Source organism: Dipodomys merriami, unplaced genomic scaffold, assembly GCF_024711535.1.
Source record: "Dipodomys merriami isolate MVZ:Mamm:240054 unplaced genomic scaffold, mDipMer1.0.p SCAF_387, whole genome shotgun sequence".
Classification (NCBI taxonomy): domain Eukaryota; kingdom Metazoa; phylum Chordata; class Mammalia; order Rodentia; family Heteromyidae; genus Dipodomys; species Dipodomys merriami.
The window spans coordinates 401,657-416,352 of record NW_027205459.1 but is presented as its reverse complement, the minus strand read 5'-3'; the positions used below and the strand labels follow the sequence as shown (position 1 = coordinate 416,352).

Genomic DNA, 14,696 nt, shown 5'->3' with positions numbered 1-14,696 from the left:
GTCACATAAGTAAAATAATAAGTACATTTCTTGTCGAACTTGTTACCCCTCCTTCATTTTTCTCCTACTTTCCTATAGTGTCTTCCTAGCAAGTGCAAAGCTCTAAGTACAAACCCCATTACTGAAGAAAAAATGGCAAAAATCATTCCACACACATACACACTTGTAATCCCAGCATTTGGGAGGATGAAGTAGAAAGATTCTGAGTTGAAGGCCAGTCTGACATACACAGTGAGTTTGAGGCCCTCTCCTCAATAAAAGGATAAGTAACATTTAATTTACTAAATGTCTATGGTAGAGAACCTAAACCAAAAAACAATAACAAAAACAATAAGTAGAGGTCTATTCAGAACCATCAATAAATGCCAAAAATATTTTTAAAATTATAATAAATTATAATAAATGTAGAGTGTTTTACATTTTTGGAGAACCAGAATTAATGGCAGTAAAATTATTTTATTGACTATGTTTGTAAGGCCCACGTTTGTTTGGGTTGTGATTTATTGATTTAGAAAGAAGTAAAAAGAAAATATGCATTTCCCCATAAAAGCATAGAGCATAGAAATACATGGCCAACTGGGCAAGTATTTGTGTACTGTATATGTGTAGATCTTAGCCACTAACTTGAAATCTGTGTATGCTTCTAAGTGAAGTAACCCTTTCGTTATTTGAAGGTAGCAGAAGTGGTGGTGGAGACAGTAAGGGATAGAGCTCCACTGTAACATGATGCCAATGAATCCATTGGCATTATTACATGATAAGTGAGAACTCAGAGAAGCAGAATGAATTTGCTTTTAGATTTATAAATTTTTCTTCTTTTCATAAAACAAGCCTATCTTGAATTTTAAAATATGTTAACAAAATATACAATAAAATATAAAATGATGAATTACACAAATAAAGTGTTATTTTCTGCTTCAAGACTTTTCCACATTATTTGATAACATTCAAACTCATTATAGTAACTGAAAGTCTTTTTAGTTCACTGCTTCCTATCCAATTTTTGAGCCTTATCCCTACTGTGTTCCACTCACCCACACAGTGCAGCAAAACCTGTCCCACGGTGTGTGGGTATTTGTGTGCAAGCATGCACGCGTGCATGCGTGCATGCATGTGTGTGTGTGTGTGTGTGTATGAGAGACAGAGAGAAACAGTTACACATACTGTTCTTCCTGTATAGAACATTTGTTTGCAAGAATAACTTATACATACATCTTTATGATACAGCACTGTCCTCTTTGTATATGGGACTGAGTACCATAGCAGTTACCAAAAAACCTTTAAGTTTGTTTTTCCATTTTTCCTTTCCTACTACAATGTAAGCTACTACAATGCAAGCTATTATGTATCTTCAGTTGCAATGCCCTAGTACACAGTAACCTAACATATCCATTCCACAGAAGAACAAACTCAGGCCTAGATAAATCACATTATCTTCCCAACTTCATAGACAAGTTTCCAAATTCACTGACAAGTTAATATTACAATGAAAGAGTTTTATTTCTCAGTTCAATGTTTTTTCTATAAATACATCAATAGATACCAGGATCAAAAGTTACTGACATTAATGTAGATTATTCAATTCAAATACAGAGCTAAAAGGAGAATTTTAAAGTAATATATATGATAGATATAAGCTATAATGAACTTTCAAGAAATCAAAAAAATAAAAAGGAGAAAATAAACCACGTGATAGACAAAGGATTCATATACAGAACTGCAAAGAACTAAAAATGGCATAAGAAACACTCTAACAAATGGGCAAATTATCTGAACAAACAGTTCGCAGAAGAAGAAATACAAATAGCTAACAAATACATGAAGAAATGTGCAACATACTTAGCTATGAATAAAATGCAAATCAAAACAATAGAGTAAGATTCTATCTCACCCTAGTCAAAATGTCAATGACCAATAAAATATACAACAACAAATGCTGATAGAACATGTGGGGGAAAAGGAAACCTTATATACCATTGATGGGAATGTACATTAGGTGTGACCACTGTGGAAATCAGAATGGTCCTCAAAAATCTAAAACCAAACCCATTTTATGGTGCTACCATACCACTTTAAGGCAAATATCCAATGGCATATAAATCAATATACAAGACAGATATCTGGGAACTCATGTGATTTATTGCAGCTTTATTCACAATGGCCAAACTGGAATCAATCACAGTGCTAAACAACTGATGAATATATAAAGAAAATATGGTATCTACATACATATACATACATGCTATGTATGTTCCCACATACACATGTATACACATGTGTATATATGTACGTAACATGTATATATGTATATACTATAACATATGTGTATATATGTATGTATGTGTAGATACACAGAGATACAATTGTAATTATGAACTCTTTAGAAGGCTGAGGGAGAAGGAAAGAAGGAAAGATAATGATGGAGGATGAATAATATTGAAATAACTGAATATATGTTGGTGACATAAGGAATCTCACTGAAGGCTGTTGAACAATAGAGGATAGGGGAGATGGGGAAAGAGCAACAGAGATGGGTTCACTTGACTAATTCTAATGTAAAATGCCATGATGAAACTCCTTTTCCCAATTAATACACTAAAATATTTTTAAATGAGTGACAGGTTATACGGGGGGGGGTGGGGGGAGTATCAGTAAGAGGGAGAGAGTTAATGACAAGAATGAAGGAAAATGAATATGGTTGAAGTACTTTATATACATATATGAAAACAGAACAATGAAACCTGTTGTAACTGTCTTTAAGTGGGGTAAAAAAGGGAATATGGGAGAGTGGATAGTTGATGGAAAAGGTAGGAGGGTGCAGAAGTGTGGCTCAAGTGGTAAAGCACCAGCCTACAAGTGATTGGTTTAATAAATATCCCATGTAAAGATAAAACCTATAGAATGTGAAAGGATTGGTATATTGTTAAGCTTATTAGAACAATGTAGGAAATAAGTAATCACAAAGGTAATATTCACATCCTGCTTAACTATGACCACTCTCCTTGGGCATTTTTCTCTGACATTGTAGCCTCACTAAATCTTTTGCTTTGGTTAGAAAATAGGCCCTGAAAAAATTAATTTCAAATGCAGATTTTTCAAAGTGGATTTTGATGCATTAAGAACAAGTGTTTTTTTTGGGGGGAGAGTAATTTTTTAAGCTCTAAGTATATTTTAGATATGAGGCCTTGGCAGATGCATAGCTAGTAAAGCTCTTCCATTCTGTGGGCTATTCATCTTGCTGGCTATATCCTTTGCCATACAGAAACTCTTTAGTTTGATGCAATCCCATTTATCCAGCCTTTCTTTGATTTGTTGTGATTCTGGATCTTTGCTTAGAAAGTTCTGACCCGTGCCTAGAAGCTCTAAGTGTTTCCCCTATCCCTTCTTGTAATATTTTCCTGGTGTAAAAAAATAACAACCCAATTAATAAATGAGCTAAAAAGTTAAAGAGAGACTTCTCAGAAGAAAAAGTGAGAATAGCCAAGAGATACACGAGGAGATGTTAAACATCTCTGCACATAAAAGAAATACAAATCAAAGCAACATTGAGATTCCACCTCACCTGTTAGAATTGGCATTATCAAGAAAACTAATAGTAGATGCTGGCCAGGATGTGGTCAAAAGGGAACGTTACTACACTGTTCGTGAGAATTTAAACTTGTTCAAACACCCTGGAAAGCAGTATGGAGGTTCCTCAAAAATTAAACATAGAGCTTCCCTATGACCAGCAATTCCACTCCTTCGCATTTATCTAAAATCACAAACAAGGCCACACTAAAAGCTACCAGCACACTAAAAGCTACCAGCACAACCATGTTCACTGCAGCATTGTTTACCATAGCCAAGATATGGAATCAACTCAGATGCCCCTCAGTGGACAAATGGATCAAGAAAATGTGATGTGTGTGTGTGTGTGTGTGTGTGTGTGTGTGTGTGTGTGTGTATGCACACACACAGTGGAATACTATGCTTTCATCAGAATGAATGATACTGCCTCATTTCTAATGAAACAGAAAGATTTGGGAAAATTATATTAAGTGAAGTAAGCTAGACCTAAAAAACAGAAGTTTCCCTCATTTAATAATAAGAATACCTAAAAATCTACAAGTAAACACAATGCATGGTTATAGATTTAAAAAATTATACTTGAACACATAAATTAAACAGGACTGTAACATTCACACAGTGATTCCAAAGAAAGTTTTAAGATAAGATTACAAAGGCTCAATAGCCATTTGCATATGATCATATAAGATGATGTTCATCTAAATGAACTCCAAGAAATAAAAATAAGAGGTTTTTTATTTTACTTTTTGTTATTTTTTTGTTCTGTCTTTTGTTTTTTCCCTTTTGTCACTGCTTTTGTGTTCTGTACTTTTTGTCTTGTATGTATGTTTATCTGTTTTGGGATGGGTAAGGAGAAGCACAAAAATAAAGGGTGAACTAATTCATCAGTGATATTCACTAGACATTATGTTGAAAATGAACTATAAAACTTGGTGGGGGGAGAGCTCAGGAGGGAAAAAATTGGAAGAAAATGAGGGAATATGTGACACCACTAAAAAAAGAAATGTACTCATTACCTGACCTCTAACTGTAACCCTCGGTACATCACCTTTACAATAAAAAGAAAGAACAAGTTATTCATCTTTTGCATATTACTGAAGGTTGCCAAAGGCAGGCTAGTAAAACAGAATATGAGACAGGAACCAACTGTCCACACCTATCATCTAAAAAATCATCTTGAGCCTGAGACCTGGGGGGGTCATAGTTCAAACCTAGCCCAGGAAGAAAAGTCTGTAAGACCTCATCTCCAATTAACCAGAAAAATGATAGACTAAAGGCATGGCTTAAGTAGTAGGGAGTCAGCTGTGAGCAAGAAAGTTGAGTAAACAAGTCTAGCAGTGGTATTTAGAACCTAGTGAGGTATATCTGAAAATTTTCATTTAATACTTTTGGACCATGGCTGACCAATAACAACAGAAATTGTGGAAGGTGTAACTGTAGATAAAAGATCTGCTGCATTACATTTTAGCTCATAATTAACAGTATGTATTTATTAACACAGGCATGAGCCACTGCACCCAGCTGGTTTTGTTATAATTGTTCCATTTTATTACTGGCTGCCGTGAATCTCTCATTGTGTTTAATTGTAAATTAAATTTTATCATAGGTATAGATAGAAAAGACATTATATCAGATACAGAGTTCATCAAGCACTGGAGGAACATATACTCTCCTCATAAGATCTCATGGGCAGCATAAAGATGTTTTGCTTAATATTAACCATATTTTCCTCAGCAATGCCAACATGAATATCAGATTTTACTTGTATAAAAATTCAAGGGCAGCTGAGCACCAGTGGCTCATGCCTGTGATCCTAGCTACTCAGGAGGCTGAGATCCAAGGATCACAGTTCAAAGACAGCCCAGGCAAGAAAGGCCATGAGACTCTTGCCTCCAATAAACCAATAGAAAACCGGAAGTGGTACTGTGGCTCAAGTCTTGGCTTGAGCTGAAGAGTGCAGGGGCAGCGCCCAAGCCCAGAGTTCAAGCCCCATGACAATATAAATAAAAAAAAAATATCAAGGGCATCCTTAAAAACACCTATAGAAGCAAAAATAACTTAAAGTTACATTATGTGAACTGAATGATCCTTGTGGATACAATAGTCCAGCTGTAATACAAATTGTAACCAGGATTTTAATGGAAGTTTTTCTACTGGACATATATCAGTCTACACAACTTCTAATTTTGTCAGTCTACACAACTTCTAATTTTTGTCATGATTATTTAGCTAGAAGTATGTACAACATTAATCCCTTTAACAGGTAGTGTGAAGAACCATTTTATCATATGCTCTAATCAAGATACCTTTGTAGTTTAAAACTTCTGAATTTTATTTCAACAATGCCCTTTTCTGTTAATTTATGTCTATTAGAAAAGAACAACATACATTTCCCTATAAGTTAATGGTCATGTTGCAAAGATTAAGAAGTATTTTTCAATCTTAAGTAGTTCTGTAATTAGTTCTATTTCATCTTCTTCCAACATGAGCACAATTTGCAATTTTAATACATGTAGTTAAGAGTTTCTGGCCAGGCACAGTAGCACACACTTATAATCCTAGCTACTCAGCAGACAGCGATCAAGATGATTGTGGTTCAAGATCAGCCAGGACAAAACATTAGTGAGACCTATGTCAAACAAGCCAGCTATGGTGATTACAACTGTAATTCCAGTTGTGTAAGGCATGGGTAGGAAGATCTTCGTCTGAAGCTGCTTGAGCAAAAACCATAAAATCTTATTTGAAAAATGACCTTAATCTAAACAGAGCTGGAAGTGTGGCCCCAGTGGTAGAGTACTTGCCTAGTAAAGACAAGGTAAAGTATTTCCTAGTCAGTCTAAACCCCAGTACCACAAAAATATACTGCTGCATGATACTGCATCTGTCTTGATATCTGGTTCTAAAGCATGGAAAAGTTAAAACACATTTATGAAAAATAATCACACTTATTTTTAAAATTCAATTCCCAATTCAATACAAGTTTATCATATGCTTCATAGCTACTAAGATTACAAATACAGGAGGGCACAGAACTTCAAAAATACTGGATACAAGAAAAATAAACAAAAGGCATTAAGTAAATATTTCCCATGCTTTTATTTCAGGGTCATTTAAAGTAACTGATGATGCTTTCAATTTATATTAAACATTTAAGTTTTCCTTCAAGAAGATTCATGAAAAGTACACACAGGATCACCTGATAGTTTAGATAATTCCTACGTAAGTCACTATCAACAGTGTTAACTGTTTCATTATGGTACTGGCATTAGAGCATTTACAGAAACATTTAAAATTAGAAAAATAAATACTTTTAACATTTGAGCTAATGCAAGGCTCAAAAACTGTAGTTATATCAACATAACCATGTGCGTAGAAAACAAAGGCATAACTAAAAACATTAAACTTCACAGAATCATTTTCATGTAAAAGTTATCATTTCAGCCTGGCACTGGTAGCTCATGCCTATAAACCTAACTAGTTAGGAGGCTGACATCTGAGGATCATAATTTGAAGACAGCCTTTGCAGGAAGGTCTGTGAGACTCTTATCTCCAACTAACCTCCAAAAAGTCAGAGTGGAGCTGTGGCTCAAGTGGTAGATTACTAGCCTTGAACACAAAAGCTAGGAACAGTACTCAGGCCCTGAGTTCAAGTATTAGGACCAACACACACACACACACATACACACACACACACCCTCAAGTTATAATTTCAATTTTTATGGTTTGCTGAGCAGAGCATAAGTATACAACAATTAATAAGCCTCGACTCTTAATTTAAAGACTCGAAATAAATTTATATTCTTTAACTTTTAGTTAATAGATTTAAATTTATATACCGATACTTAACTAGAAAATGAAGTGAAGAAGGGCCACCAGTAGGAAAGGGACTTAAAAGAAAAGATAAAATCTAAAAACCACTAACATCTGAGTGACTGCTGGCTAACAAATATATTAGCAGCTATCTGCAAATCCCGTTACAATTCAAGTCTATGTAAGTTATGGAAAACTTGTTACCTTGTTTTATCAATTGCAATTTCCTTACTATACTTAGCCATTTCATTTTTTGAAAAGAAAGACTATATATTTGCAGGAATCTTATGCTGAACAAAAAGAGGAAATTCAGATACACAAAATAAATAAAAGCAGTCATTGCCTGTCCTTCTCCAAGCCTAAGAACATAAACTTCTTTTAAAAGAAAAAAAGGTCTGCTTTAAAGCAGATTGGATGAATATCAAGATTTAAAAAGTTCAAATTTATAAAAAATTATTCAAGTTAAAAACATTCCTACTTCTTTCTAATGACAGTAAACTAGAAAATACTAATGTCTAATTCATTAAGAGCTAGTTTTAAGTAACAGTAAGACTCAGAATTATACAGAAGATTTCAATAAGCACAGAAGATAGACAGGCTTATGATACTACTGCATAATAATCATTTTTGTTAGCATCCTCTACTGGTAGTTTCCTAAGACAGCAAGAAGAAATGGTGCTAATGACAGAAAGGTACCTGCCTGCTGTTCTATCAAAGGTAAATTAATCAGCATGTGGTCCTTAGTAGCTTGAGTACATTGAGTCAAGAAAAACAGGAAGGAAAAAAAGAAGAAAACCACATATAATGTGGGAAATGAGTAGAGACAAATTTTTAAAAAATCACAATGAAGCATTAAATTATAGTAGTAAAAACCAATTTTAGCAATTCTAATGTCACTCCTTCACAGATGACTAACATCATTACCCTAGTGACCCCAGAAGATTTGATGCTTTGGCCAAATCTTGCTCAACGAGTTTACCTATGTGTAGTTCTACTCTGACACTGTCATTAATATCCTACCTTGCAGATGTAGTCTAGAAAGAAAATATTTTACTTAAGCCTTTGCTGTAAAAATCTGCATACCATATTTCAAAATGAATAAAAATACTGTTCAAATATGAATAACAAAATATTTCTATGATTACCTCTCATTGTATACATCATTATTTCATTAAAAGATTTAAGAGTTAATATTTTCCAGACCATTATCTCCAAAATATCTGCAGCTTAAATATGACTGCGTTGCTAAGAAATATTAACTGGTACTATCCCGAGGTTTCACAACACAATGACACATACCTTCATTTTTCATATGCAAAATCTGAGGCTAAATCATATAGGTTGGCTACAAAGATCAGCAATGGATGAGAAGCATTTGAGAACAAAAAGAAATACTAGCGCATAGCCAAAAGTGATGAAAATGGAAGATACCTGTGGTAGTACAGTGCTGTCTCAAACACCTTTTGTTTTCTGAGAGCAACGCATACCGCAGACAAGACGTTTCTGCTAAACAGCCCCAAATCCGTTTTTCTAATATTAAACACAAAGGAAAAACACTGGCAGCAAGCTTGGGTATAAATACATCCTCCCCAGAGAAGGAAATCAGCAGACAGGAGGGGACTGACAGACATGCAGGAGAAAACTAAACACCATCTTTTTCTACCTGCACAAGTTGCCATTTGCTGCAGCGATCAAGAACCTCTTTCCTGTTGATTTCAAGTACCTTTCAGGATAGCTTTTTTTTTCCTCCTTAAGTCATCTGTTGATATGTCTTACAAGTATAATATTCATATCACAAGATCTCTAGGAGAAGAATCCATTCTTTCCTGTTCAGGTAAACATGTTTACAGCAGCTGCACGGACGCTGGGTGGTTCAGACTCACATGTCACACACATGTCGTCAGCAACAAGAAAAGCCCCTTTCTCTGGCGATCAACATTTTAAATAAGGTAAAAGCAAATAGCCTTTTCGGAACCAACTTACCTTTCATAAAGCCACATCAGCAACGGCGGCCAACAGCTCAATACAGAACACACACTACGTGACGCTAAAACAGGAAATTAAAATAGCAATAGCCTATGCTCTGCTTCTTGCAGTAACAAGTCATCCCTCCGCCGTGAGGAGACCAATATACCTTTCGGTGTAACTACCAGGTGTCTTAAAAGGCAACCATTTATTCGAAAAAGTAAAAATCATTCATGGAAGCGGTGACTTTAATGTCGACTCAGTTATATTAAAAATACGTATTATGATGGAAAGGAAACATCTTGGAACAGCCTAAAATCTTCCTATCTGATTCTAGACAGGAAATCCCACACAAATTCTAAAATTGCCAGGAAAGGTTACAAAACCTCGCCTTTCTGGTCCCAGATGGGAGGGAGAAAGGGAGCTTGGGCGCGGGGGGGGGGGGGGGGGGAGGGGGCACCGCCAGAGTTGTGACTTAAACACGTAATTCCTCATTTTTCCGGACGCTACAGCGATCGCACCAGGGGCTCATTTATTCTTCCACTCTCCGAAAGTCCTCGTGAAAATAAAGCAGGAGGGAAAAAAAAAATCGAGCCCTCCGTCCCAAATGCACGCGCAATTCCTTATATAGCCGCGGCTGCAGCGCAGGGCCGTTGCCGCCCATTATTATACAAACAGGTACCCGCGCGCGCGCGGGGCGGGGGCCTCGCTCCGCCCGCCGCGCGCCCGCCGCCCCCGGCCGGCGAGTCTCGCCCCTCTCGCCACAGGAACTGTCCAGACAATAACAATCAGCAGACATTTCGCCGCTGAACTAGACACCGAGAAGGCACCGAATTGCTCTCTCCGCCACCACCCCCCCCCCGCCAGATAAATAGACATGCAATCAACTTACACCGTCCGTCCAAACTGGAAAGGGCGACCGTGCGACCACCGCCACATGTGTGGACCTCGGCTCTTTCCCCTCGTCCGTCTGTCTGTTCGCTCTCTCACCCTCTCTTTCTTCTCCCTTTCTTTCCTTTTTAATTTTTTTTTTTTAAAAACAACTCTCACGCCAGTCGAAGGGGTGTGTGTTTCCCTGGCACCCCAGCACTGATCAATAAACACTGCCGCGGCGGCGGCGGCCCGGGCGCGTCCGTCGGTCCGTCCGCCCCCTCCCCCACCCCCACTCCACACCCCCTCACCCTCCTCCTCCTCCTCTTCTTCCTCCTCCTCCACTCGAGACCCAGAGCGCCATCCCAGTTTCAGCTCTCCGTCCTGCCCAGGTAACAACCACCACCACCACCCCCATCCCGCACCCCAAAACCGAAAGAGCACGGAGCGCGGCCATGCGTGCAACCCCGTCCCGATGCGGGCGGGGGATCTGTCTGTGGTGCTTCCCGGGCTCTGGGATCAGGTAGTAACTCCACAAAACACCGCTGCACGCCCGACCCCGCCGCCAGCCACGCAGCTCCCCGCAGCAGCAAGTAGGCGCCTCGTCCGGCTTCGCACCCCCCCCTCTTCCTTGCCACCCCTCCACCGTGGCGCCCCACGAGATGTTCAGAAAACAGGGACCTCACTCGCGGGGGTTGGCCCGCGAGCGCCCAGGCCTGAGCCCGCCGCGGCGGGGCCCGAGGCGCGCGGAGGAGGGGCGCCGGGGGGCACCCACGGCCCCGCGCGCCGCCCTATCCCCGCTCCGCGAGAGCGCGGGTCACAACTTTACCGCCGCCGTCCGAGCCCGGTCCGCCCGCCGCGCCGCGCCGTAGCGCGCACCGCCGGCGCCCGCGCACACTTACACACACACACACACACATATACAGAGACACGCGCGCGCGCGGACGACACGCAGCCCGCGGCGCCCGCAGCCCGGCCCGGCTCGGCCCCGGAGCCCGAGCGCCGGCGCCCGCCGTGGCCGTGGCGCGCGGAAGCCACTTTGCCCGGGCGGCGCGGGGCGCAAGTTTGTGCCTCAGCTCTCCCGGGGAGGGGGGGCCTGGGGCGCCGCCGAGGGTGAAGCACCCGGAGACGGCCGCGGAGGAGGGGAGCGGGAGGCGCCGGGGGGCGAAAAGAGTGGGGAAAAGTGCGGAAAGAAGCAACAGCCGCTCCACCCGGGACCAGAAAAGTCGCCGGCCGCGTCCGGCCGCCCTCCCTGCGCCGGGGATGCGGCGGCGGCGGCGGCGGCGGCGGCTAACGGTCCAGGGAGGCGGCAGGCGGCCGGAGCCGCTAGGCGGAGAGAGCCCAGGTAAGAGACATAACGGTTCGGGGAGAGCGGGCGGCCGCGGGCGCCTCGGCACGGCGGCGGCGGAGGGGGGCAGAGCACTACTTTCTACTTTCCCACTCCACTTTGCCCGTCCCTGCCCCGGCCGCCCCCAGCCCGGCTCGCCCCCCTCACCCTCGGGGCGCCTCGGCTGCCCGGCTCCCCCTGACTCCGCCGCTCCCGGGTCCCCTCCGCCACTCACCGTTATTGCGCCGCGGGTTCGCCTGCTTTCTGCGCTTACACCTGGGGCCATCCGCCATGATCCTCTCGCCTGTGTCTAAATGCTCGAGTCACCTCCTCCCCCTCCCGCCCTCCCTCCCTCCCTCCCCCTGCTCCCCCCTCACCCCTCCGCCTCCACCCCTCCCCCTCCCCACCGCACCTGGTTTACGACACTCGCGGCTTTACGACATCACCTTCCTTACACCTAGAGGCGCTCGCTCTACGGCCGGAACCTTGTTGCTAGGGACGGGATGGTTTGCGGCAACCGTGGAGGCTGCGGAGTTTGAACTGAGTGGAGAGGAAAAAGTTTTGTTTTGGGTTTCCCCTCAGGTGTAGGGCTGTGTGGGGGCGAGGGCCGGGGGCGTTGGGGAGCTGGTGGGCCACCGGGTCAGCAGGGCGGCAGGCTGGCACGGCGGGAAAGGTAAAAGTTAAGAGGCTCCGCAGCTGGCGGCTTGTGGACTGGCCACACCCGCTGCGCGGTGCGGGGCGCCGGCGGGCTGGCCCTGGGCTGCGGGCCCGGTGCCCTCGGAACGGGCCTGCGGGCGGGGCGAGCCCCCCCTGCCGCCTTCTTCCCGGAGGTTGGAGCCCTGATCCCGCGCGTGCGGGTTCGCCCGGTGCTGCTGGTGGGACGGGGGAGCGGGGAGGGGGTGGTCGGGAGCTCCCACGGTCGGGGGAAGGGCAGCGGCGGGGAGCCCAGCCCTGGAGGGTGAGGACGCCCGGCCACCTGCCCAGCTCCGTGCTGACCCACCACCCCTCCGCACCCCCGTGCCCCGCGCGGGGACGCACCGCTCCCCCGCTCCCCGCCCCCCTCGAGCGAACCAGGATGGGAAGTGACTTCAGTTCGGTTGAACTTCAGCTGGACCGAAAGAGAGGCGAGAAGTTCCGCCCGCAGGAAAGCGGAATGAGTAATGCCCACGCTGCGCCGGTCTCACTTCCCCACGGGCTCACCTGCCGTCACCTGGGCCTCCCCCCCCCCCCCCGCCCGCGTCCTGGGAGGCACTCGTGAGATTCCCTCGACCACCCTTCACACCCAGAGGAGCAGCCCTGCTGTCTGAGAACCTGAAGGCAAAGAAAACAGCAGCTGAGAAATGGGTGTTCGATGGCTGGGCGGCTGAGTTTTTGTTTAGTCTTTTTTTTTTTTTTTTTTTGCTTGTTTTAACTCCTCAAGCCCTTTGGTGTACAAGTTTGGGGATTTCTGAAAGACTGGATAGCACCAACAGTACCGAGAAAGTTGTCCCAAGTATTTAGCATAACTTAAATGTAGCCTTCTCTTCTTGCTCCCCCCCCCCCCACTCACTCACTCCCTGCTTCAGATGAAGAATTGTTTGAGCACATAACGTGCTTATGGGATAAGCGAGCCAAGCTGTATTCTAAATATCATGCTTATAAATGTATGAGGTAAGGGTGACTGAGCAAACTGGAACGTGACATGGAAAAGCAATAGAGTAATGGAGAGAATCAGCTAGCACAGTGTGGGCACAAAATACCTGCTCTATAAGTTTTGCTGCATCTATGGTAGGGTTCCCCCCCCCACCATTATGCTATAATTGTGCTTTTTACATACTCACCCTCAAATTTTCAGAAGATCTTGAGTAATGTCCTTAACTGAAATAATATTGCACATTACTTGTAATTTTAAAAAAGTTTAATCTTGAATACAGGTATCAAGGGTTTAACTTTTGAAAAGTAAATGCATTATCTGTACCTGCTATGGGGTTGTATTTTTACGTACATTATGTATCAATATTCCCCAGTGCCAGTCTAGAGTCCAAGTTCTTAATGATCACTTGAAGTATAGGCAGTCATTTTCTTCAGTGCCATGTTAATTGAGAGTTATGCAAGTCAAAATGATATTCTTACTTCAATTGGTTCTTTCCTTTTAAAGAATGTATTGTAGTTCTCAGTTATCTTCTGAATCTGGTCATAAATTGTCTCTTTTTCCAAAGATTGCCCCCTTTCAACATTATTTACAAGCAGAAAAAAAATTAACTCTAGCACATATTTTGCTTACCCTTAAACTTAGGAAATATTACACATACCACTTTCTGGTTTATACTTCCTTACCAAACTTCCGTTTGTGTTTATCCTCACCTTAACCTTTGTTACATAAGAGTGAAAGAGACAAAGTGAATAGAACTTACTCTCTCCCTTACTTCAGTGGTTAATGGCTTAGTTAACTTGGATCAAGCATTTGGGGGTGGGGTTGGGAAGGTTTTGGGGCTTGAACTCAGGGCCTGGGCAGTGTCTCTGAGCTGTTTTGTTCAAAGCTAGCACTCTACCACTGAGCCACAGATCCACTTCCAGCCTTTTAGGTGGTTAATGAGAGGTAAGAGTCTCAGATTTTCCTGCCCAGACTGGCTTTAAACCATAATTTTCAGATCTCAGCCGCCTGAATAGCTAAGATTACAGGCATGAGCCAAGCACTCTTACCTATGTGGACAGATACCTTTTCAGGTAACCTCTTTTTTTACTTATTCATTTGTGCATTCTACTCATATACTAGATATTTAATAAATTGTTAATCTACTTTATGATACTTTATGTAATGTTGATACTGACATCTAGACTGAAGACAATAGACAAAAGCAAATCTCAGAATAAAGTGCTACTCTAAACCTGATGCACATGTGATTATTGTTTTTAATCTCTAATTGGGGGAAAAAACTTCAAAGTTATAGAAGAAATAAATTTTTGAGATTTAGACTGAAATTTAATCAGTAGAGAATACTACTAGGCATTTACCATGAAATTTTTTGAACTTAGTATTTGGTTTTAATATAAGATTCATATGTAAATTAATTTTTTGTGTGTGCTGGTACTGGGCCTTAAACTGGGGTCCCCATGCTCTTGCTTACCTTTTCCTCTCAGTGCTGGGGCTCCACCTCTTGAGATATACCCCCACTTC

The 14,696-nt window shown here is 42.4% G+C and overlaps 1 protein-coding gene across 5 annotated transcripts in view; it reads right to left on the bottom strand.

The window, feature by feature from the left end:
* Nucleotides 1-11,866, bottom strand: part of LOC138805114 (zinc finger E-box-binding homeobox 1) — a 158,270-nt gene extending 146,404 nt beyond the window's left edge. For 2 of the 5 annotated variants that reach the window (XM_069989698.1, XM_069989701.1), the window contains exon 1: nucleotides 11,775-11,866. In XM_069989698.1, the coding sequence (XP_069845799.1) occupies nucleotides 11,775-11,832 (58 nt within the window). In that variant the 5' untranslated portion in view covers nucleotides 11,833-11,866. Of the gene's footprint in view, nucleotides 1-9,040; nucleotides 9,182-9,360; nucleotides 9,712-10,234; nucleotides 10,325-11,774 lie in introns of those variants that run through there. The other 3 variants (XM_069989702.1, XM_069989700.1, XM_069989699.1) reach the window with 3 other exon arrangements.
* Between the last annotated feature and the right edge of the window lie 2,830 nt (nucleotides 11,867-14,696).